The 22,580-nt window shown below is 36.3% G+C and overlaps 1 protein-coding gene and 1 long non-coding RNA gene across 2 annotated transcripts; both read right to left on the minus strand.

The window, feature by feature from the left end:
- Nucleotides 1-7,890: 7,890 nt before the first annotated feature.
- On the minus strand, nt 7,891-8,263 carry LOC122051239. The gene is made up of 2 exons (XR_006131403.1): nt 8,098-8,263; nt 7,891-8,011 (listed from the first exon to the last, which is right to left on the minus strand). It is a non-coding gene; the product is annotated as an uncharacterized LOC122051239 (long non-coding RNA).
- A 1,711-nt stretch (nt 8,264-9,974) lies between these two features.
- LOC122051238 (RWD domain-containing protein 1-like) lies at nt 9,975-16,230 on the minus strand. Its single transcript, XM_042612254.1, has 11 exons — nt 16,067-16,230; nt 15,914-15,979; nt 15,724-15,791; nt 12,673-12,706; nt 12,452-12,521; nt 12,287-12,344; nt 11,459-11,584; nt 11,098-11,189; nt 10,576-10,660; nt 10,304-10,376; nt 9,975-10,207 (listed from the first exon to the last, which is right to left on the minus strand). Exons 1-11 carry the CDS (start codon nt 16,071-16,073, stop codon nt 10,155-10,157), a joined length of 732 nt encoding a protein of 243 aa, XP_042468188.1. The 5' UTR covers nt 16,074-16,230; the 3' UTR covers nt 9,975-10,154.
- Nucleotides 16,231-22,580: the final 6,350 nt, after the last annotated feature.

The following is a 22,580-nucleotide window of genomic DNA, read 5'->3' on the forward strand; positions in this document are numbered from 1 at the left end:
AAGACCCGAATCGAAAAAGTCAACACTGTTGACTTTTTTGGTCCGGACGCTCGGACCAATCCGGGCCACCCAGAACCCTTCCGGGCGCCCGGACTTGGATGTTATCTAGATCGCAGTCAAAAGCAATCTATGCGAGAAGAGATAAAGTTTTATCCCTTCCAAGGCGCCTGGAAGGGTTCTAGGCGCCCCGACCAAGGCTATAAATATAGCCTTGGTCGAAAAAGCTCAACAAGACAAGTAATTTTGATTACAATACTATGCTTTCATTGTTAGTTTAGCTTCTTATTTTTCTGTGTTTGAATGCTGTAAGAGACTTCTCCGCTTGAAAGGAGATATCTATTGCACTTCATTCTCCTTGGATTAGCTGTTAGGGTCCATTTGTAGCTAGAAGGGGGGGGGATGAATAGCTCGTCGCGCTCGTCGTAGCTTGCTTCTTGGTGATGATATGCAGCGGAATGTACAAGAAACAAAAATACAACGCTAACACAAGGATTTACTTGGTATCCACCTCAAGAAGAGGTGACTAATCTAAGAATCCACACGTGACACACACTCCACTATGAAAAACACTCATTTACGGTAACTACTGAAGGCGGAGAAGTCTTACAACACTCTCAGTACAAGAAGAAAGAAAGGGAAGCAAATACAAGTAAAATCTTATAAGATTTACAGCATAAACCCTAACCCTAGCTTCTTCTTCTTGTTGTAGATCGCCTCTTGACTTGGACATGCACCAGCACTTGTCTCCAAGAACTGGCGATGAGAGCTCAGAGAAATCGCTGTGTAGATTGGAGAAGAATCAGGCGAAGAAGTGCTGAAGAAGACGCTTGCAACCGCTTTATCCAGTGCCAACGGTCGGATCCCAATCGATTGAATTGCTCTCAATCGATTGGGGAGGCTTTGGATTGATCGATCCAGAGCGTCTCTGTGCTCTATGGAAATTGCCTGAATCGATTGCTCGATCGATTCAAGACTTCTCGCGATTTTCCAACCTCCCAATCGATCACCCGATCGATTGGAAGCTCCCAATAGATTGGCTGATCGATTGGGAGGACTTCTGTGCGAATGACGATTCTCCCCACTGATCGATTGGGAGAAGTTTTGTCACGGCATCTCACCCAATCGATCAACCGATCGATTGGGTATGAGTCAATCGATCGGTTGATCGATTCGGCTCACTTGTGACTTGCCAAATCAAGTTCGAAGTCCCTAAAATCAACATTCGATCAATCATGACCTGTTGGGACATCATGCCTAGTATCCAGCCACTCTCGACCTATTAGGACTTCCTCACCAAGTGTCCGGTCAATCACTTTGACCTACTTGGACTTTTCTCCTCGTGCCAAGTATCCGGTCAATCCTTTGACCTACTTGGACTTCTCAATACTAGATGTCCGGTCAACCTTAACCCACCTGGATTTCCACGTGTCTGGTTTCACTCACCAGGGCCTTCACCTAACTTCACTCACTAGGATTTTCATACTGTCTAGCTTCACTCACTAGGTCTTTCACCTGACTTCACTCACCATGATTTCCAAACTGCCTTGCTTCACTCACCAGGACTTCTCCTCTGTCTAGCTTCACTCACTAGGTCTTTCACTTGGCTTCACTCACCAGGATTTCTCCTCTACCTAGCTTCACTCACTAGGTCTTTCACCTGGCTTCACTCATCAGGATTTTTCAACTGTCTGGCTTCACTCATCATGACTTCCCAGTCAAGTATCCAGCTAGTTTTGACCTACTTGACTCTTCTTCACATCTAATTGGTCAACCTTGATCAGAGGAGAATTGTACCAATAATCTCCCCAAATGAACGATTGCTCCTACAATCTCTATGTATTGTCAGTCTCCATGTATTGTCAAATATCAAAATCCAAACATTAAGACTCAAGCTTGAGTCTTCTCAAACTTAGTCAACCAAGTCAACCTTGATCCAAGGGATATTGCACCAATATTAACAACCTCCCTGGTTGTAACTAAGTAAACTCTTGTGACTTTTCTTTTAGTTTATTGCGTTTATTTATTTATGCAAATATTAATTTAAAAGTCCGAGAAGGATTTTCTTTTGATTTTATGCAGGACAATTTATCCTTCCCCTTCTAGCCGGCTTCCAAAGGAACCAACACCTTATATCCAACAAAAGAGGATTAATTTCAGGTTTTCCTTTTGTTCCTCTAGAAGTTCTCTGCTTCTGCAAAAATGATGAATCTAAGGTTCAAGGGTTTTTCTTGCTCTACTGATTTAACCGATCAATAGGTCAGCAGGCATGTTTGCGATATACAGGTTCTGATTTTATTTTATTTTTTTTATCTTCAATATTCTTCTCCATGCTTGCAACTATTCATGTTTCTTATTCAAACATACTGATAGATTCTTTGCATCCAGATGATTTCACCGAGGACTAGGCAAACACGATTTATTTTTTCTTTCTCCTCGAATCTGGTTTCACTGTTACTGGTATTAATCTCATTCAGAAAGTACTCACTTCAACTTTGAATTTTTGCCTTGTCAGGCCAGGCCAGGCCAGGCCAGGCCAGGTTGCTATAATTTCGTATACCTACTGGCCGTGGAAAGGCGATTTAATGATGATGATGGAACTCATTGGCACACCATTAACAGACAGGAAGGGTCATTGCAGTTGTTGATACATGATGCGGCCCAGGACGACAGAATCCGATTGAATGCCAATATCACGGTCAATTACAAATCAATAACAATGTACGGATTGCTGCTATAATTTACTTAACAATTACCCATCAACAGCCGGCTTAGCCCATTAAATCATCGAAACACAAACCATTAACAGTCCTTGACAGGCCATACTACTCATTAAAGGCCGACTAAATTATCTAAGGAATCTCAAATATGAGTATCAGTAGTTGCCAGTAGGGCCTGTTAAATTATCGAAATGTAACCTACTAGCAGCCCGTTAGGGCCAGAGTAGGGTCATCTAAAGATAAATTCCAACTCACATTTGAGGAGTCCAAATAGCATATCGACATCAGCTTGCCCTGGGGGCATGAGCTTTACCCTTGGGAGGGGCATTTGATTAATTCAGTATATAAATTAATTTAATTAATCAAAAATTAATTTATTATTAGCTAATTGAATTGAATTAAAATTAAATCAAATTAAAAATTAATTATATCAACTAATAAGAATTAACTAAATTTATTTAAAAAAATAATAAAAAAAGTTTATAGAGAATTAGTTGAACTATGATGTGATAGTTAACATTGGGATGAACTCTCTAGACAATACTCTGAATACTCTGGATAATGTGTTTAGTTCAAATTATTATTATTTGATTACTAAATAAACACATAACTAAGATTATAAAAAATAAAATATAACCTAATATTTGGTTTAATCCAAGTAATACAATAAAAATTAATTTATTTAATAATATTAATATTATTAGGTTGATGATATATTTAATAAATAAATACAATTCATGTATAAATTTTAAAATTACACAATAGAACTTATCAATGACACAGTCAATCATTTTTCCTTCGTTAGAAGAGTCACCATAATTTGTAAAAAGAACCTTTTCAATCAGTTGATGATTAATACATTTTTTTGTAAAAAAAAAAAATAATACTATGAATACATGGTGTAGAAGTGGGAAGCCATAGCTCACAGGGTAAAAATATATAGGCCTCCTATCCAACCTCCTATCCAACCGGTAGCCTATTCTCGCTCTTTCAAGTTGAATCTTTTCTTAACTCAACAAGACAGTCAATTAATATAACATCTTCTTGTTTTGTCCACAAGTATTTGGTGCTTTGAGTTTTTTTTTTGAACTTTGTAGCCATTGAATTTTCTACTTATTCAACTAAAATTGATAGAATTGGCTATAAAATTAGTGCATCATTGGTCATTACTACTACTTTACTTTTACCATCTTTTGACTCTTTCTGTCAATTGAAAACTGAAATTAAATCTTCCAAATAACCCATGTTTCTATTGGATCAATTATCATTTCATACCTTATGAAATTATCGAGAATACAACAAGCAAAAATAATCTCACATTGAAAATGCCAAAATACCTCTCTAAGTCATTCCTCATACTAATAGCATCCCTTACTAAATTGCATGTTCGGTATGTATACGCTCAAAACATTGGTTGCAATTTCACCTTTTTTGGTTCAATACGTAGGTCTATCAACTGCCGGAACATTGACATTAGTATAAGTCTTATCTAATGCTCCCAAACAACCCTACTCAAAGAAGTATCATAAAATTAAATTACTTTATTGTGTACATTAAATGTTTTAAAAAATAATTTAATAGAAATTATATACTTGTACCTTAAACCATTCCCACCTCTCATCCGTGTAATTTTCTGGGATTGGTTCTTGCTTCTTAAGCAAAATATTGTGTAACCGCAGAATAGAGTTCAAAACTAATGAAATTGTATACTAACTTTCTCGCAAGATCTAGCTGTTTGGCGTTTTAGGATCTTATTCTTCACATTATGTGCAATAATGTAAAGAAAATATATTACAAGTTCACTAATTGACATATTTCTACTTCCTTTCAATTTTCCATGAGTTGTTATTAAATAACAAAGTTTGCCTAAAGACCTTCTATCCATCCTTATCAATACATTGTCAATCACTATGAAAAACCATCTCATTTAAGTTTATAGACCTAATATTATATCTAGACAATGCTTGATAAACATATGATATGCTCCTCCTCAATCTAGCACTCTTTCTCTTAATAGCTAAGACAATTATCAACGATAAAAGCATAAATAACTCGTTTTCTATCGTCTTCATGTGCATAATGAGTACAAAAATCATCTTCATCTCTTGCCTTATTGCTAACCAAGCCATATATCAACCTATTATGTAAATAGAACAATGAGCCAAATAGTAAATTAGCAAGGTGGAAAATCTCAAATTCTAATAAAACTGAAAACTAATAATACTGAATATAAACCTACAATTCTGTTTCAAACACAGAATTTTGTTTGCAAGTTGGACTTATAATCAAACATTAATTATTTTTGCAAGTTGAACCAAACAGTAAATTTGTAAGTTTTCTTAAGTGATTAGATAAAAGGGCATTAATCATTATACTCTTGTATGATTTCTAGAAGTGTGAGAAGATGAGTTGGAAAAAAAATTACCATATGCAAACAAGAGAGTTGGTTCATAAATCTCTAGATTGAAAAAACAAAATCCAGAGTGAGCTGACAATAAAAAAAAAACTAAGAGAAGATTAAAGGAAGGATTTGCTGGGTTTTTGAAGGATTCAGTTTGATCTTTTATCTATTGAGTTTTGAATTCTTGGTGTAGATCTCTTAACATTGAAGGATTAGGAAAGAAGGATTGCAATTGAGGTATCAACTATTACATGTGTGTCCCAAGTTCTATTGTAGTTCCCAAGTCCTATTGTAGTTCCCTAAATACAGATCAATTTCAAGTGAAGCTCTTATCTTTTCATTATCATTTGGTGTTCCTTCTTCCCCATGACGCTCACTCTTTCATGACTCAAAGACTTGCATATTGAGCCTGAGGTATTCCAAGATAACTACGAGGAGTACTGGAATTGCAGAAATCCATATTACTGCTAAGGAGACTGGTAGGTATAAAGTCATCTAACTGGGGGTTGCTTTAAACAGGAAATACAAGAATGGAATTAGCAATTTCTGAACTTAGAACTGAATTGCCTAAGGATCAATTGAAACATAATTTGTAGGTTCGACTTACAAGTTGCAAAATTTAGCATTATCCCTGAACCAAGAGATGGTAGGAAAATATCAAATTAGCAAGAACTAAACAGTAATAATTAATCAAGAACTAAACATAACTTAATTAAATCAAAGTTATTTCAGAGTATGAAGCAAACTAGCGAGAACTAAACAGAACTTAACTAAATCAAAACTACATGATCACCATGTCAAGGAAATTACATAATATGCATTCATTGACATCATTGTCATACTCAATAGCTTTGCTGTAAGTAAAAAGGGTAAAAAGACAGTGAGACAATGTTAAAACAAACAAACCTAGACAGAAATTCATCAGAGATATCCAAGGAAGAAAACAACGAGAAATGCTCAGCTTAAAAATATGGTCTTTCATAGGGGAAAAAAATAACAGTTCAAGATCTAGATTCCATAACGACTAACCAGACAAAAAAAAAATCTCAAAATCTTGCTGTTAATTAAATATATACCTATAAACAATGCCACTAGGATTTTTTGCGATCGCGAGTAAGGAAAACTGCGCCTTCCCGAGTGGAATGCCGCTAAGGTTTTCGTGGAGTGAGGACGCGTTCGAAAGCCGGAGTAGGTTTCGCGGAATGAGAAAGCCTCTGCTAGGATTTCACGAGTTGGGATGCTTCTGTGATTATGACTTCGTGTGTCGGCGGTATAAGTATGGCCATTGTCATTTAATAAATTATTTTGCATATTTTTATCCTAAACAATAAATCTTTGAGGGTAATTTTAGATTTTTTAAATTTGAAATCATGAAAAATCTCACATTTTCTTATTCTGGATTGTATGTCTCATTTATTGACATATCAGATATACATTATGATCAAAGAATCTCATTACTTAAAAACGAAATAAAGTTTTTATTAATAATCTTGAATAGATAATCAAGATTATTAATAATAATCTTGAACCAAAAACAAGAGTTCAAATCACATCTAAGCACGTTATGGGAGTTTGAAAATATTGGGTTGTTCGATTTATTTTGATAATAGGGAAAAAAAATTTCCAGGTTAAAACCAATCATCTTTTTGAAGAAAATATATATATATAATCCTATAACGGCTCATCAAGAGTCCAGTAACCGTCCAATAGCCTCCATCCACAGTCAGCAACATTTTTATAACGGCCTTCAAGAATCCGGTTAATTCGATCCTGCCTGTACAGGCACTGTCCCAATCTCTCACATTGGGATGGTGGGACCCACACTTAAATAGTGAGTCTCACCACCTCATTGTGAGAGGTTGGGGCAGTACCTGTATAGGCAGGGTGAAATTTACCCAAGAACCCAGAGGCATTGTCTACTTGCTTGGCCCCAAAAGAGTCTATTGCACGTAAAAAACTCAATAACTCCAAAATGAGCAGATCAGCCCAATAAGAGACCAGTGCTGGCCTAATCAGCCACGACCAGCACAAAAACAACCCTAATGAACACACAGTTGGAAAGTAAGATCTACAAAGTGATCTCATTTCTGTCCAGACGGGACCAGACCTCTGGTCCTGTCTACCCTGTTCCGCTCTTGGACCAGGAGCAGTTATTGGAGAAATTGTATGGCCCCCATCGATTTAACAGATAAGCATCATTAAATTCTTCTAATCACTGTAGTAAATCAGAATCTGATCTCCTAAATACAGACTAGAGGATCCTGGTTCATTTCTACCTGCTAATGATCCGGAAGGACCCAATTAGCGGCCAACATGGCCGACCGAACAATTTAAAAAAGAAGTGAGCATTAATGGACAATGTGTCTGGAACATGCAAATTCCCATCTTTAATAAGCAGAAAAACCTGCAAGCGCCACATTGAAACCTTAAACCGAATATACCAAGATCCATAAAGCACGAAACACAAAGCCCGAAGTTTCAAAATACAGTCACACCAGAAAGATGTAATCTTTTTGAGATTAAAGCAAATGTATAAATGATTTGATCATTTATATGCTTCAAACAACTATGATCAAGGAACAGAGCAATTGCTGTCCAGTCATCTCAGCAGATAGTAGAATATATCAGTAATAATTATCACCAAAGAAAATAGCGAATCCAAAAGAGTTTTTGCATGATAAAATTATAGAATATGGTCGACTTTTGAAGTTGACTACAGATTAGCAAATTCTGAATTGAAATATAAACAGAACAATGTAATTTCTTCTTTTACTATGAGTAGGGTTTTTTCTTCAATGTTCCTTACCTACAACTATAAACCGTAGTAGATGGTGCCCTATGGGCCTTCTCCCTCTTCCTCTTCCTCTTAACCATGTCCCTGGCTTCACCCGTCCTACAGCCAAAGCAGACTCATCTTAGATCACAACACAGATCCAGCGGATCGAAGAATGAGACACCTGGATACCGCCGAGAACTAACCATGAAGATAGGAATCCGATGATTCAAGCCCGAGAGGAAGCGTCTGCGATGAAATCAAAGCGAAGGGGAAGAATTGGCATCAGAAAAAAGATGAATCGGGGGTCTTCTCCTCTTCCTCTTCTTTTTCGTAGTCGAGAAACTCCTAACCACCGTTGTCCCAGGATTCGTCCACCTTACAACCAAAACAAAAGAAAACAAAAACCAGAACCCAGGTCCTCTAAGGTCGACAAGAGGAGACGAAGCGTCTAAAAAAAAAAAAAAAATAGAACGCGAGGTGAAGAATTGTATACGGATTCGCAGGAGGCGCCGGACGGCTTCGAACAGAAAAGGCAGAGCGGGAAGGGTGTGGGTATATAAATATACGGAGTCAAGTTACGTTCCACTGCCTTTTTCTTCGAATCGGCTGAAAATTTTAAATTTATTATCCGATTTAAGGAATAGTTTGTTTACCATATTAAATAATTAAATATTCAGATATGAATATTTTTGAGTTTAAATATGAAAACGAATGTGATAAAATCTAGGTGGGATCCTTGGTCCAATCTGTAGATGAATTCAATGACCTTCACTTGTTTAACAGGTGAAGGTTTATTAAATTTTATTTATCATTGTAGTGGATTAGGAGCTTGATCTATTAAAAAATAGATCAGAGGATCTCTATTGGATGAAATTTTATACACTGAGTGCTATAAGTGCTATGTGTGCCAAGTGTAACATGAGCTTTTAATTTTTTTTTATTTATTTAGATTTTATTTAAGATTTAAGAGTTAAAATTCAGAATGAATTTTTTTAAAGTGCTAATGGAATATGCTACATGAGGGATGTGACATATCAAAATTATATATCCTCACTAAATCTTATATTTTTTAAGAATTTAATAAATATTCTAATGAAATAATTTATTTTTTTAAAAAAATATAACTAGTAATAAGATGATAGATAAGATATGAATATCCGATCCTCTGACATATAGAGAAATAAGGATAAAAGTTAAATGTCAGATAAGTATGAAGATGAGTAAGTGGACAGATTTAATAAATAAAGATGAATATGAATGATATATAATCTAATCCAAATCTTACTCTTTTTTATGGCTACATTGCATCTCAAGCATGCGCTCCTAGAATGTATGATTGTGGGTGAGGCATGTGTGCCTAGAATGTGCAATTGAGTTGGCGGAGCCCCACGCCTAGAAGACATCATAACAAAAGTGCACATATGATTTATATTTTAAATTTTATATTTATAAATAATACTTCTCTAAATTTAATAAATAAATTTTATTTTCAAGAAGGGGGACAAACTAGAGAAGCTGATATATGAATTTTGTATCTTAAATTATATATTTTGAATAAAAAAATTAGTATTAACTATATATTGTGGATAAAAAAAATTGGTATGAATACTCTAAAACATTATCTGATTCTTCGAGATGATTCCAGAGTTTTAAATGAGAAAAAAAAAGCTTTTACCATATTATCGTTAATTATTAACACCGTTGGGCAATCAGAGTAAATGGTAAAAAGGTAATGTTTGGTCAGAGATTAGTAAAACAATCAAATTAAACCAACTCGGCTTATGCAGTAATATGATTATTCAATACACCAATTATTGTCGATATAAAAAAAAATAAAATTAAATAATTGGATTCAATATGAAAAAAAGGATCAACGAAACTATGTCCACCACTAACTATAATTTGTAAAAGGGAATATTTTAAATGTATCAAGAATATTTATAGAAGGATATTTTAAAATTTGATAAATATATACACACACAAAAAAACCATTTCAATTTTATCATGTATTTGTGATCTAATATCACTAGGAGTGCCTAGAAGAGAAAGAACTGGTCTATCATGCAACAAACATTTGAGAAGCACAGAAGGGGTCTTCCATTTAAATATAGATACCGATGCAACTAATCTTGCTCCTAATTTTAATAGCATATACTGGGTTTAATATTGAAGTATAACACATTCCAAACCATCACTTAGTAATAATGATCAAGATTGATACGAAACTCAACAACTCAAAATTCGATAGAAACTAGAGAGTTCACTTTCCGGATTTCTCTGCCAAGTAATGCTCGAGCATATCTTCCTCATCATCTGCAACACCAAATCAAAAAATTGCTTACAGAGTTCAGTAATGTTACAATAGTTAAATTCCGATTGCAAAAATGAAAATTTAGGATAAATGATAACCTTCAAAGTCATCATCAAACTCGATATCTTCCTCTTCATCTTCAGACTCCTCGTTAACTGTATTTGCACCTTTCTGTTAAAAAAAAAACCATGAATTGTCATAACATGAAAAGAATACGAGAAGATAACAATGCTACTGATGAGCTAAAAAACTTCAAGTGATGTAGCTACTTGGGAAGACCAAGTGTGGATGAAAGATAAGGAGACATTAATAGGGTTTATATCAGAGTCAATATAGAAATAAAGTGATGAAATGAGACCAGAATAGATACCATAGTATGCCGTCCACTTTCAAACCATTGTCTTCCAGAAAGCTTCTTCTCCTTCGTAGTGGTTAAAGCAGATTCGGGCATCAGCCTGTGTTCATTATATAGACTTCCAGTGTTTAACATCAAGAGATTAAAGCAAACATCCTTACTAACGTCACAAGTTGTACACAGTAGAGTGGATTGTGCCTTAGCTGGGCTTTGCAGGGTTCAAATTTGCTTAAAATTACACTGGTTTCAGGTATCTATGGGCACTCATATAATTTACCTAGACATCAATGGATATCTGCGGGTTTGGAAACCTGTTTATCATCCAAAATTGGTATTTAAACAAGTCCGGCAGGGTTGCCGAATGAAGGTACCTTCTTGCATCGCTAAATTTGATGTATCAGCATGAGCACTATTTGCTTCATCTATGCAGATCTTCAATAATTTTGATGGTATGATGACATTGTCGCTATTTTAAGCTTCTACTTTATTCATCCATCAACATAATACCATACTTCCAATAAAGAGAGAATTTCTTACTTGGCACGCTCAAGTGCTAGTTCAGCTTCATATCTCTCTCTCCAGGCAACAAAAGAATCCAAAGTAACAGGCTCGCCATGAGGAACGATTATCTGGAATTTTGAGGACAAGGTCAAAAGGAAAACATGAAAATATATGCTGTACTTTTCTTAAGTAACTACCAGGAACAGTGGATTCAACATGGTGATGGAGTAACTTTGCTATGGGAGAGCTTAAGTTAACCACAATACTAACAATTACATCCCAGATCAGTACACCAAACAGCATGCAATTGAGAATATTGATCAAGGTTCAGGCTTCAAATTATTAAATTCCAAAAACGTAAAAAGAAATTCAGAAGCTTGTGTCTACAGTAGCATACCTCATCTTTAGATGCGTCGTTTTCATCATTGTCAGCTGCAGCATCATTCCGGTACTTATCACTCAACCATTCTTTAGCTGAGGTGACGAGTGTGTAGATCATTGCCATGCCAAGATTCTCGGATGCCTGAGAAACAAGTGGGCAACTATTGGGATCACAATGATAAGAATTCCCTTATTAGAGAAAGAACTGAGGTTGCAAGTCACGAACTGAATAAATGTTTGAGAAGACATTGCAAGAGATAATAATTAGCAAGATTTTCTGTAGGCCTCATGACAGGAAGTCCCATGTTAAGAAAAATAAATTATATTTGACCTGGAAAGGCAGTTACGAAACTATAAAAAAAGGGACACTCCGGTGCACGAAGCTCCCGCTATGCGGGGTCCGGGGAAGGATCCATTGTACACAGCCTTACCTTACTTTTCGAAAGAGGTTGTTTCTAGTACTTGAACCCATGACCTTTTGGTCTCAAAGCTACAACTTACCATTGCGCCAAGGCTCCCCTTCATAACTTTACGAAACTATACTAGATAGATAATAATATCCACATTGTTGAACTTCAATTGCTTTTTGTTGTCAAATCACCGATATGAGAAAAGTGCACTACTTTGACATGGTTGACATGAACAAAATTTGACAAGAGCAAGGCTTGCCATAAAACAACAACGACGACAACAAAGCTTGCCATAAAAATTAACAAAATAATAACTGAAAAAGGATAATACAAAAAGCTATAATAACTTTTCCAGCAGTCAGCAGATAAACAAAGTGAAAAAGTATTCGTTGTTAGAGAAAGAGTATACACTTAAAATATTTCCAAAGATATACCTCATTGAGTAGCTTCTCTCTCAAAATGGTTGGATCTTCTGGCTTAATTCCTTTTATGCTGCAGATCAAAACGAATAGTTTCAAAAAATGAAATCAGTTCCTAGGAATTCAAAAGTAAAAGATGAAATCCTAAACACCGAACTGTAAACTCCAAAAATGAACTACCTTTTAAGATTCAGAAGTGGGGGTTGGTCAGGATAATTTTCTGTGTGAGAAAATATCAGAGCCATTTTAACTGCAAAAGAAATCATTATTTCAGTTGGAATCACTTAAATATCAACTTGAGAACTAATTTTCAGAACTTCAGTTTCTTCTAAGATAAATACATTCAAATTTTTGCAAAAGGGTCACTTAATCTCAAATCACATAAAGTTCAATGGACAAACCTGGAGTAGTGTTTGACTCGTCAAGGTCATTATCCTGTACAAGGGAATGATAGATGATTTATACAAGGATATGAAGAAACAGCTTGCATATCAAATTCTGGAAAAAAAAATACAAGCAGTACCTAGTACAAATGTGAAAAGGGGCTAGAATACTACACCAATATAAGGAAAAAACCATAGCAACCACTCAATCACCAATGAATCAGCCATTTAATGTTGGTGGAGAAAAAATGAACTCTGCAAAAGACAATACGTTTGGTTTCTCTAACATTTAGATTAGACATGAAGAAATAGTTTCTAGTACTGAAGTTAGGAGTTCTAGCTACAGCTCCTTATTCTTTGCCACTGGCATTAAGCATAAAGATAGTTGGGAGTAGCATGACTTGACAATCATGATTATTAGTATTAACCAAAGAGATAAAGATGATTTGACCAAATGGACAAGCAGACTAACGTTTTACTGAACTAGGTTGCTAGTACACTCTAGGAATTGAACAAAGAAGGAAACATGACAAGGCTATCATTTTCTTGTTGTGAAAATATGCAAGACATATTGCCTAAATATGAGAGCATAATCTCTTCAGTCAGCAATGATGGTAATGGGGTTTATCCCCAGGACAATTATCTTTGATCACACATTTAATTAGACTTCATTCGACTTCGCTTTTCAATCTGATTTGAAGGAGGGACATTTGATGGTAGTCGGATTTATCCCTAGGACAGTTATCTTTGATCACACATTTAATCGGCCTTCATTCAATTACGCTCATCAGTTCAACTTGAAGGAGCAACATCTGATGGCAGGTTTATCCCCATGACATTAGCGGATTGTTTCTAAGCAATATAGTTGAGTTCCTCCCAGCAAATGGGTTAAGTAACGAGGGCAATATTACTAAGTTCCGCATAGCGATATCACCTAGTTCCGCAGAGCACTATCATCAAAGTTCCACATAGCAGTATCATCAAGTTTGGTAGAGCAATATTACTAAGCTCCGCCGAGCAATATCATCAAGTTCTGCAAGTTCTACAGAGCAATATATCATTAAGTTCCAAATAGCAATATCATAAAGTTCTGCAAAGCAATATTACTAAGCTAAGCGATATTACTAAGTTGTTCAGCGATATCACCAAGTTCCATAGAGCGATATCATCAAGTTTGGCATAGCAATATTACTAAGTTCCGCAGAGCAATATCATCAAATCCACAAAGCAATATTATTAAGTTTCGTCGAGCAATATGGTTAAGCTCCTTCAAGCAATATAGATAAGTTCCGTCGAACGATATAGATAGGCTCCACCAAGCAATATAGTTATGCCCTTCCAAGCAATATGGTTGGATCTCTCTGAAGTAGTATAAACAGGGTTTGTCAAGCATCAAAAGTATTACACATTGATCCTCGAAGAAACCTTCTACCAAGAATTAAGGATATCTTTACTTGTTAAAACAAATATTGTGCTATGCATCAAGTATTAGGAAGCTTCTGGTTATTAACACGTGGCGATTGATAAATGGAGAGGTAAGTAGTGAGTGTCAGAAGTGATTCCCTTGATTTCTTCTTCGTAATACATGGCAATCAATGAATGGAAAGACAAGTAGTGGATGTCAGGAGCAGTTCCCTTGATGCCTTCCTCGTCTTACATGACGATCAAGGAGTGGAAGAAGGGTAACAGATTGTCAAAAACCTCGTCTTCGCTTACTTACGCAGGAAGAAGTAGAAAGACGCGAAGGCAAATGACGTGGGGATTCCCTTCAGATATATATATATATATATATATATATATATATATAAGCAAGGGAAGAGGTAAAGTACAAGAAGTTGATCTTCTTATTCTTGCAAGCAGAGACGCCTCTTTTCCATTGAATCTCTTTTCTTCTTCTTCTTCTTCCTCTTCTTCTTCTCCTTGGTCCACTTCTTCCGACGACTGACTTGAGCATCAGAGAGGCCGTGCCGACAAACACTAATCCATGTTATGTTTCAGGGCATCGGATCTCGCGAGTTGAGAGGCAGATCAAGCTTTTTGGAGAGGAGCCCGAGCGAGCAGAAAGAGAGACCATCAAGTAACATTAATCATTAATATCATTACCCTAATTATTTACTCCTATGTTTAATCAATTAATAAACTATTTTTACTTTCAATGTAGAAAGAGGCAAGCTTCTACCAACACTTTGGTAAAAATCTCTTACTATGAAAGCACATAAGGGCAACAGAAATAATGGGAACTTCAATTAGTAGAGCCTATATATGTAGTTGCTGAGCCAACATTTGGATGTTGAATATCCAACATGATGAAATCTCTGTGGTCGGATTGGCCACGCTATTGCAGAGTAGGCTCCTCTTACAAGGTGTTGGCAGATAGGATGACCACATGTGGTGGTACCCTTCCCCCCAACCCCCCAAGTTAAGGATGTGGGCCACATCTCCCAGATGAAAGTTTAAGTGTTTTACTAGCCAGTTTAAATCAAAAGATCTCAAGGCAAAGTCTTTTCTTTCTCAACATAAATGGATATATTAAATGTATGCCCAATTTTCTCCTCCAAAAAGGAATAGAAGAAAATATTTTTCTTGAACAGACTAACAATCCAGATGGTCCGGCATGAGACCCTGCTCAGTTTCTTGATTGCTTAATAATATTTTTGCAACCACTAACCCTTGGGTCCCAGATCTGCACTACATCCACGGGTAGCTTATAGAGACTAACAACCCCAAGTTATGTACCTTTTCTTGCTCCCATGTACTATAACCTTCTTTCTCCATGGAGTGAAATCTCGAGTGATGGATCTTTGATAAAGAAAATCCAACTTTGCTCATCATATTCCTCCTTTATTAACATATCAGTTATTCTATCTTCTTTTGACAATTGTTCAATCATCCAGCGCAATTGGCAGTATCATTCTTTGTCATCTTACATGCTAATATGACTTTAGCTAATAAACAGTATAGAATGCGTTGCTACAACATAGTAAAGACTGCATACAGAAAAAAATTACATAATTTAAGATATAGAGAAGTTAAAAATAAGGAAATCTTAAGAAATAGAGGATATATCACCTGGGGAGTTAGCAAAATACGAAAGCACCTATTTTGAGTGCTTAAGCCACTGTCGCTAGCATCAATCTCTGTGAATTTAACGCATTCAGTTAAAATAAGATGAACAATATGCCAATCAAGCATTACAGCAGCAGTTATCAGCGCTTGCAACATCAAGTATCCAAAATTTAAACAAAAATTGAAGCTAAACCTTCGATGTCATCCATAAGAATGGCCTGAAGCGCCTCGATCTCCATCTCCTGTTCCTGAGCATAATCTGAAGCGAAGAGCGGCAATAAGAGAAGCGACGGAAAGAGGGAAAGCGAGCTGAGATGTAGCGAGAGAGGGAGAAGGGAAGTAGTACCGGCCATGGTCGCTTGCGCAACGGAGGAGGCACCTCCTCCGATTCAAAAGCTTATTCCTGATTCTTCACCGTCGATCGATCGATCGCTCAATTCCTTCGAATTGGGAGGAGAGGACTCGAGGGCGAGTGATTACGTGCATAGGGAAGACAGGCGGCGGCCGTAGCATTCGTGTAAAAGGGTTACATCGGCGGATCCGTTAACTCATTTTGTCAACCGATCCACGACGAGCGCAATCCTTCCCAATATCGGATTCGGATCTACAAATTGGAGCGATATCCACTTCAAATACCCATTTTCTTATATATAAAATTTTTAAAAAGGTTTCTAATTTTCTATAATTGTATTCAGATAAAATATTTTCTGCAAAATAAATGGATCCTCAATTTTTTTTATCAACTTTAAAGAAAATTTTGATTACGAATTTGCTCCGTTCTAGATAATCCTAGTTGTTGTACTTTTGCCTCGGGTAGGATAAGTTGATTAGTGTAGGATAAAATTACTATCATAAGATAAAAATTTGAATTTAGGTAAAGTTGGAAAAAAAAATTCTTCCTCTACTAGTAAATTATAATTTTTTGATTTACTTGTTCAGAGATGATCGTAGAACCAACCGTATAGGATTGTTAGGGTAGCGGATGTCATATTTTTGTTACCATACCATAGTTGTATTATTGATGGTGTCTTTTTTTAACTAGCGGACTACTACTCTCCCTTTATGAAAAATTTCGATCATCTTCTGATGTGCTCCCGATGGTTTATGAGTTGATCCCATCCGGAAGCTGAGAAGAGTAGATTATCGATGAGCTAGTTGGAATGTGGACTAAGTCATCATGACCTGGAGGGAGGAGGAGGTGATGAGTTGTCTTATAAGTTAATTGAATTGTTGGACCTCCAAGAAAGAGTTAGGAACAGAGAGTCGAGAATCCCAGAAAGTGTAGGTTCGCATTAGGTCGACTAAAGGAGGTGAATAATCTTGAGAATAAGTTAGAATTTCTCTAGCCTTTTGAACTTAGCAAGAATGCACAATTAGAAAAATAAAAAGCAAATGCATAAAATAAGTAAGAGGACAAAAAGAGTTTATTTGATTACAATCTAGGTGGTTATTAATCTAAGGCAATGAGAAGCTTTAAAAATTCCCTTCATTGAAGGTAGAAAAAACCTCTTTACAGTCGTTGAACTTTTAGAAACAATTAGGAATTGAATACAAGAATTATTAATTAATTCATAACTCCAGTGGACTTTTTATATCCTCCTGGAAAGAAGTTATCATTGGTTTTCGTCGGTTAGAGTCGCCTCTAAAGAAGTCCAAGGCACCTCCAAAAGGATAGTGTTTATCCTTATAGATAGAGTTTTATTTTCTCCGAATAGGAGCTTAACGACTACTGGAGGCGTCTCAAAGAGAGGCATGAGGGAGCCTCCAAAGGGGATCGAGGGTGCCTCCAACCATACTAGAGGCGCCTTCCACCAAGAGGGGTGAGAGCTCCTTTTACCAGCCAGTTTAACTAGTTAAACTCTAAAAATAGTTAACTCTTTCTCACTCTTCTTTGGGTGATGCTCCGATCGTTTGGAGTTGAGCTCACCCGAACCCAACAACGATATTCTCCTCGAGCAAGCTTCCTCCTTGGTTTCTTGTCCCTTGGATGCGTACCACATCTCCTCGTTTGCCGATATACTTTAATTTTCCACAAATTCTCGTTCCTCGGATGCACTGAGCCCGTCGACTCGCTTCCCGTATCATCCTTCTTGTTCGATGCATCTTTCGCTTGACTTCTTGTATTCCTAAACTCCTGTACAATTAGACACAAGGTATAAAAAATAAAACAGGGGAACTTAACTTAGTTGATCACATCAAAATCAACACGGGTACTTACTTACAATCTTTTCCTTTTTAATATGCATCAACCCAAGTTAGGATTAGGGTTAAAGAAAATTTAAAAATAGTTATAACATAAATATTACATATAAGTATAAAAGAAATGCAAGTAATATTCACATTTAATTACTTTCCCTAGATTGAATAACTACTACTCTCCCCTTCATTGCTACTTTCTTCCGATGTATCTCCCTCTTTATTGATTCTCATTTCGGACGAGCTTTCAATGTCTTCTTCATCTTGGTGACTTGCCATTAGCACAAGTTTGATGTATTGCTCCGTCTCGAATTTGGATAATGATGTCTCGTCCTAAGTCGCCTTGAGGTTCTTGTGCTTTACCCTTTGTCCTTATCTTTCTCCCTTTTCTTTAGCTTTGAGCAGTTTTCTTTTATGTGTCCTTTTTCATTACAATGGTAGGACCTTATTTTTCTTTTTTCTTAAAGAAGCTTCTTGACCTGCGACTTGTTAAATTTGTTAGACTTAAAAAATTTTAAAAATTTTCTTACCATGTATGCTCTTTCATCTTCATCGAGAGATGTGTCGAAGTCCGGTTCATCTTTCTTGGCTTTCAGCGCTAGATTCTAACTTAATTCCTTTTCCTTTCTTAGACCTATGCATCTAGACTCATGTAATTTAAAGGTGGAAAATAAACTCTCTAAATTACTTATCTCGAGGACCTTGGAAATATAGTAGGAGTATACTATAGAGGTCCATTCCGGCGTTCTCGGGAATACATTTAATTCATACCTTAGCGAATCTTGATTCTTTACATTTCTTTGAGATTCATGAGTCCGATGATCAACTCTTTCAGTTTGGCATGCAATTGAGCGATCGACTCTCCTTTTAGCTAAAGGTTTGTCAGTTGATTCTAGAGAAGGTCCTATCTATTGAGCTTGATTTTGGAGGTCCCTTCATGAAGCTCTAGGAATTTTTCCTATAGCTCTTTTACAGAGTCGTAGACACCTACTCGATTGACGTAGTGTCAATATACTCAGGATATGGAACTTGACCTTCCCGTTCGTCATGACTCATTCTGTTGCTTCTCGCTCCATCGGGAAATCTACTAGTTCTCTTCCATTCTCGTCTTTTGGTGCTTCAAAATTGTATTTAATAGTTAACAAAATTTTAAAATCCATTTTTAAAAATATCTCCATTTTGCACTTCCAGACGGTAAACTCCCCCTCGAATTTTGGCGGGTGGATGCTTGTTCCGAGCATCGTCTTCTTTGCTTTAGGCAGCGGTTAGTCCTTCTAAAGCATCCTTGCTCTGATACTAATTGTAGGTCCATATTAAGCTTGCTAAAGGGAGTGAATAGCCCTGAGAAGAAGTTAGAATTTCTCTTTCCTTTTGAACTTAGCAAGGCAATGAAAAGCTCAAAAACTCTCCTTCGTTGAAGACGAAGAATTCTCTTACAGTCGTTGAACACTCAGAAATAGTTAGGAATTGAATACAAGAATTGTTAATTAATTCCTAACTCCAGAGGAATTTTTATAGACTCCTAAAAAGAAGTTATTGTTGATTTTAGGAGGTCCACACCTAGGCGCCTTCAAAGAGGTCCAGGGCACCTCCAAGAGAATAGTGTTTATCCTTGTAGATAGAGTTTTATTCTCTCCCAACGGTAGCTTGATACGGGCTCTCGAGTGTCATACTACGGGAGTTTATCAAATTATAATTGAAGTTAATTACCAAACCCCTCTACACTAAGGTATTATAGAGATGACTCGGGTCATCTCCCAACGAATGTAACAGTAATTGATAAACTTAGGATCGTATGTTATTCCTATTTTTGGGAGTTTTTAATATGGAAATGGGAGTTGCTTGGTTTTTGATTCTAAATCTACAAAGGAAAAACAAAGTAAGTAGGAAACTAATATAATATTAGAATGAAATTTAAGTGTCAATAATTAATCCACAACGCATTGTCACTCTACGCTATGAGTTTCATCATCAACACAATTAAACTAAGGAATAAAATAACAAAGCATTAAATGAAATGTAGTCTAGTAAATGAAAGACAATGTAAGTAAAGGAAAGCTAACCTAATCGAAATTACAAGTGCACTAGAATTATAGAAAACATAAAGTGAACAATTAACGAACTAAGCATAGAACGAAACCTAGAGCATGTAACGAAACCTAAGTTAATCTATCCTAATTGCATTCAAATGAGAAACAAACATCATGGAAACATAAAACATCTAACTAACAAAGCATTGCAAGAAGTAAACTAAAGAAATTGCATCAATTAAATTCTATCTAATGGAAGAGACAATTCATCAAACACATTGTTGGCATAAACTGAGTTAAACCAAGAGTGTGCAAAGTGAACATGGGAAATCATCAATTACAAGCATTCATCAATGTCTAAACAAACATCAACAATCAATTGAAACAAAACAACCATGCCAAAGAGGGCTGCTGTCGAAATCTGATGAAGAGGACGTGTTACTCAGACTCGCCGAATTGTAAAGAGGGGCTCCTCTTCTCTTCTAACCCAAAGAAAGGAAAAACTCCGGCAGTGGCTTGGATTCCGAGATGAGATGCGACGTCGAGAAGGCTGAGCGGTAGATGTGGAACTCCCTGGCTGCTCAATGAATAGAAGAGGGAAGGAGATGATGTCTGGCCGGCGATGGTGGTTGAGTGGAGGTGGTCGTCGGCCGTTGGTGAAGGGGGAAGAAGAAGTGGCGAAGGCGACGTCAAAGCTTCGGTGTGCGTGGGTACTATCCGCACTCGAGCCCTAGCAAGTCCATCAGAGTTAGGATCACACAAAATCAGAGGAGTCCTGTAGAGCTTTAGGATTAGGATCAGGGTTGTCACAGGCTCTATAATCCATCTCTTCACTAGATAGTTGTGCTTGTCGCTAGCTGATGGATGCTGCAATTTGATCTAGATACACCTGGCAAATTTGTAGTGATGCTTCATTTCTTTGTTGAGACTGAATATAGGCCTCTTGTTGTTGCTACATTTGTTGTATAATCTCCTTTAGATCTTGAAATTCTGATTGACTAGGGGCATGAACTTCTTTAGTGAACCCTTGAAATGTTCCCCAAGGTACTGGATCAATCTGCTGGACCGAATGTAACCATGTGGGCATAGAATCATCCTAAAATCTTTGTGGCCTCTGATATGATGGAAAAGATTAATCCAATTGTTGTTGCTCATTCCCATACATGAAAGTAGGGGTGTAATCGAGCCAAGCCGAGCCGAACTCTTGAATGTTTGAGTTTGACTCATTTATAATCGACCCAAGCTCGAGCTTTATTTAACGAATATATTCATGGCTCACGAGCTTACTCGAGCTTTTATCGAGCCTAAACGAGCTTAATAAGTATAACTTATAAATTTAAATTCATTAAAAATTAAATTATATATTTAGAGAAAATTATAATATTCTTATTAAAATTTATAATTTTATTCTAATAAATAAATTTAATATATTTGTCTATATTTTTTAGTATAAAATCTATAAATTTAATATCAAAACTATTATTTTTTTAATTTAAAAGTTAATTCATGAACTTAACGAACTTGTTCACGAGCTAACGAGTTGAGTATTGCGAAGCTTGAGCTTGGTTTGTTTATCTTAACGAGTCTCATTAAACGAGCTCAAACGAGCTTTTATCGAATAGCTCACGAGCGGCTTGGTTCGTTTACACCCCTACATGAAAGTTTTATGATCTATCCAGTTAGAATTATAACACTAAGGATGCTCAATAGTCTGTGGCTGAGTAACCCCATACTGCTCAGGAATTTATCGGGGTTGATAGCATTGGGATTGGAAGTATCCATGCTGCTCTGGAATCTGGGGTTGAAAGTATTGAGTCAAATAATTGCCCTTGTCATGACTATAGGTGCTAGGAGTTGGATCATATGCCTCTTGATATTAATGTTGGGAATACTGGGGTTCCATAGGAAATCTAGCAGTCTTTTGAATGAGATGACATATAGCAACTGGATGAGATGGACTACCACAATTAGTACATATATACCTCACTTGCCCTGTATCCAAATTGTGATATTCATTGAAACTTCCAAATTATTGAAAATAGAGATTCATGTTGAACTGAAAGAATTATCCTGGTCTTACACTGAAATACTAACAGACAAGATTAGAAGACATAGGAGCATATGATATCAAATACATGGATATATGAACATTAAAACACTTGACAATTTTTTTTAAAATTTTTATAGAAATATAAGAAGCAATCCTAAAATTATCAAACACCATTACAATTCCCTGACAATGACGCCAAAATTTGATACGGGCTCTCAAGTGTCGTACTACGGGAGCTTATCAATTTATAATTGAAGTTACCAAACCCCTCTACACTAAGGTATTATAGAGATGACTCAGGTCATCTCCCAACGAATGTAACGATAAATGATACTTAGGATCATATGTTATTCCTATTTTTGGGGGGTTTTAATATGGAAATGGGGGCTGTTTGATTTTTGATTCTAAATCTACAAAGGAAAAGCAAAGCACGTAGGAAACTAATATAATACTAGTGTAAAATCTAACTAAGTGTCAATAATTAATCCACAACGCATTGTAACTCTACGCTATGAGTTTCATCATCAACACAATTAAACTAAGGAATAAAATAGCAAAGCATTAAATGAAATGTAGTCTAGTAA

Source organism: Zingiber officinale, chromosome 3A, assembly GCF_018446385.1.
Source record: "Zingiber officinale cultivar Zhangliang chromosome 3A, Zo_v1.1, whole genome shotgun sequence".
NCBI classification, from domain to species: Eukaryota; Viridiplantae; Streptophyta; class Magnoliopsida; order Zingiberales; family Zingiberaceae; genus Zingiber; species Zingiber officinale.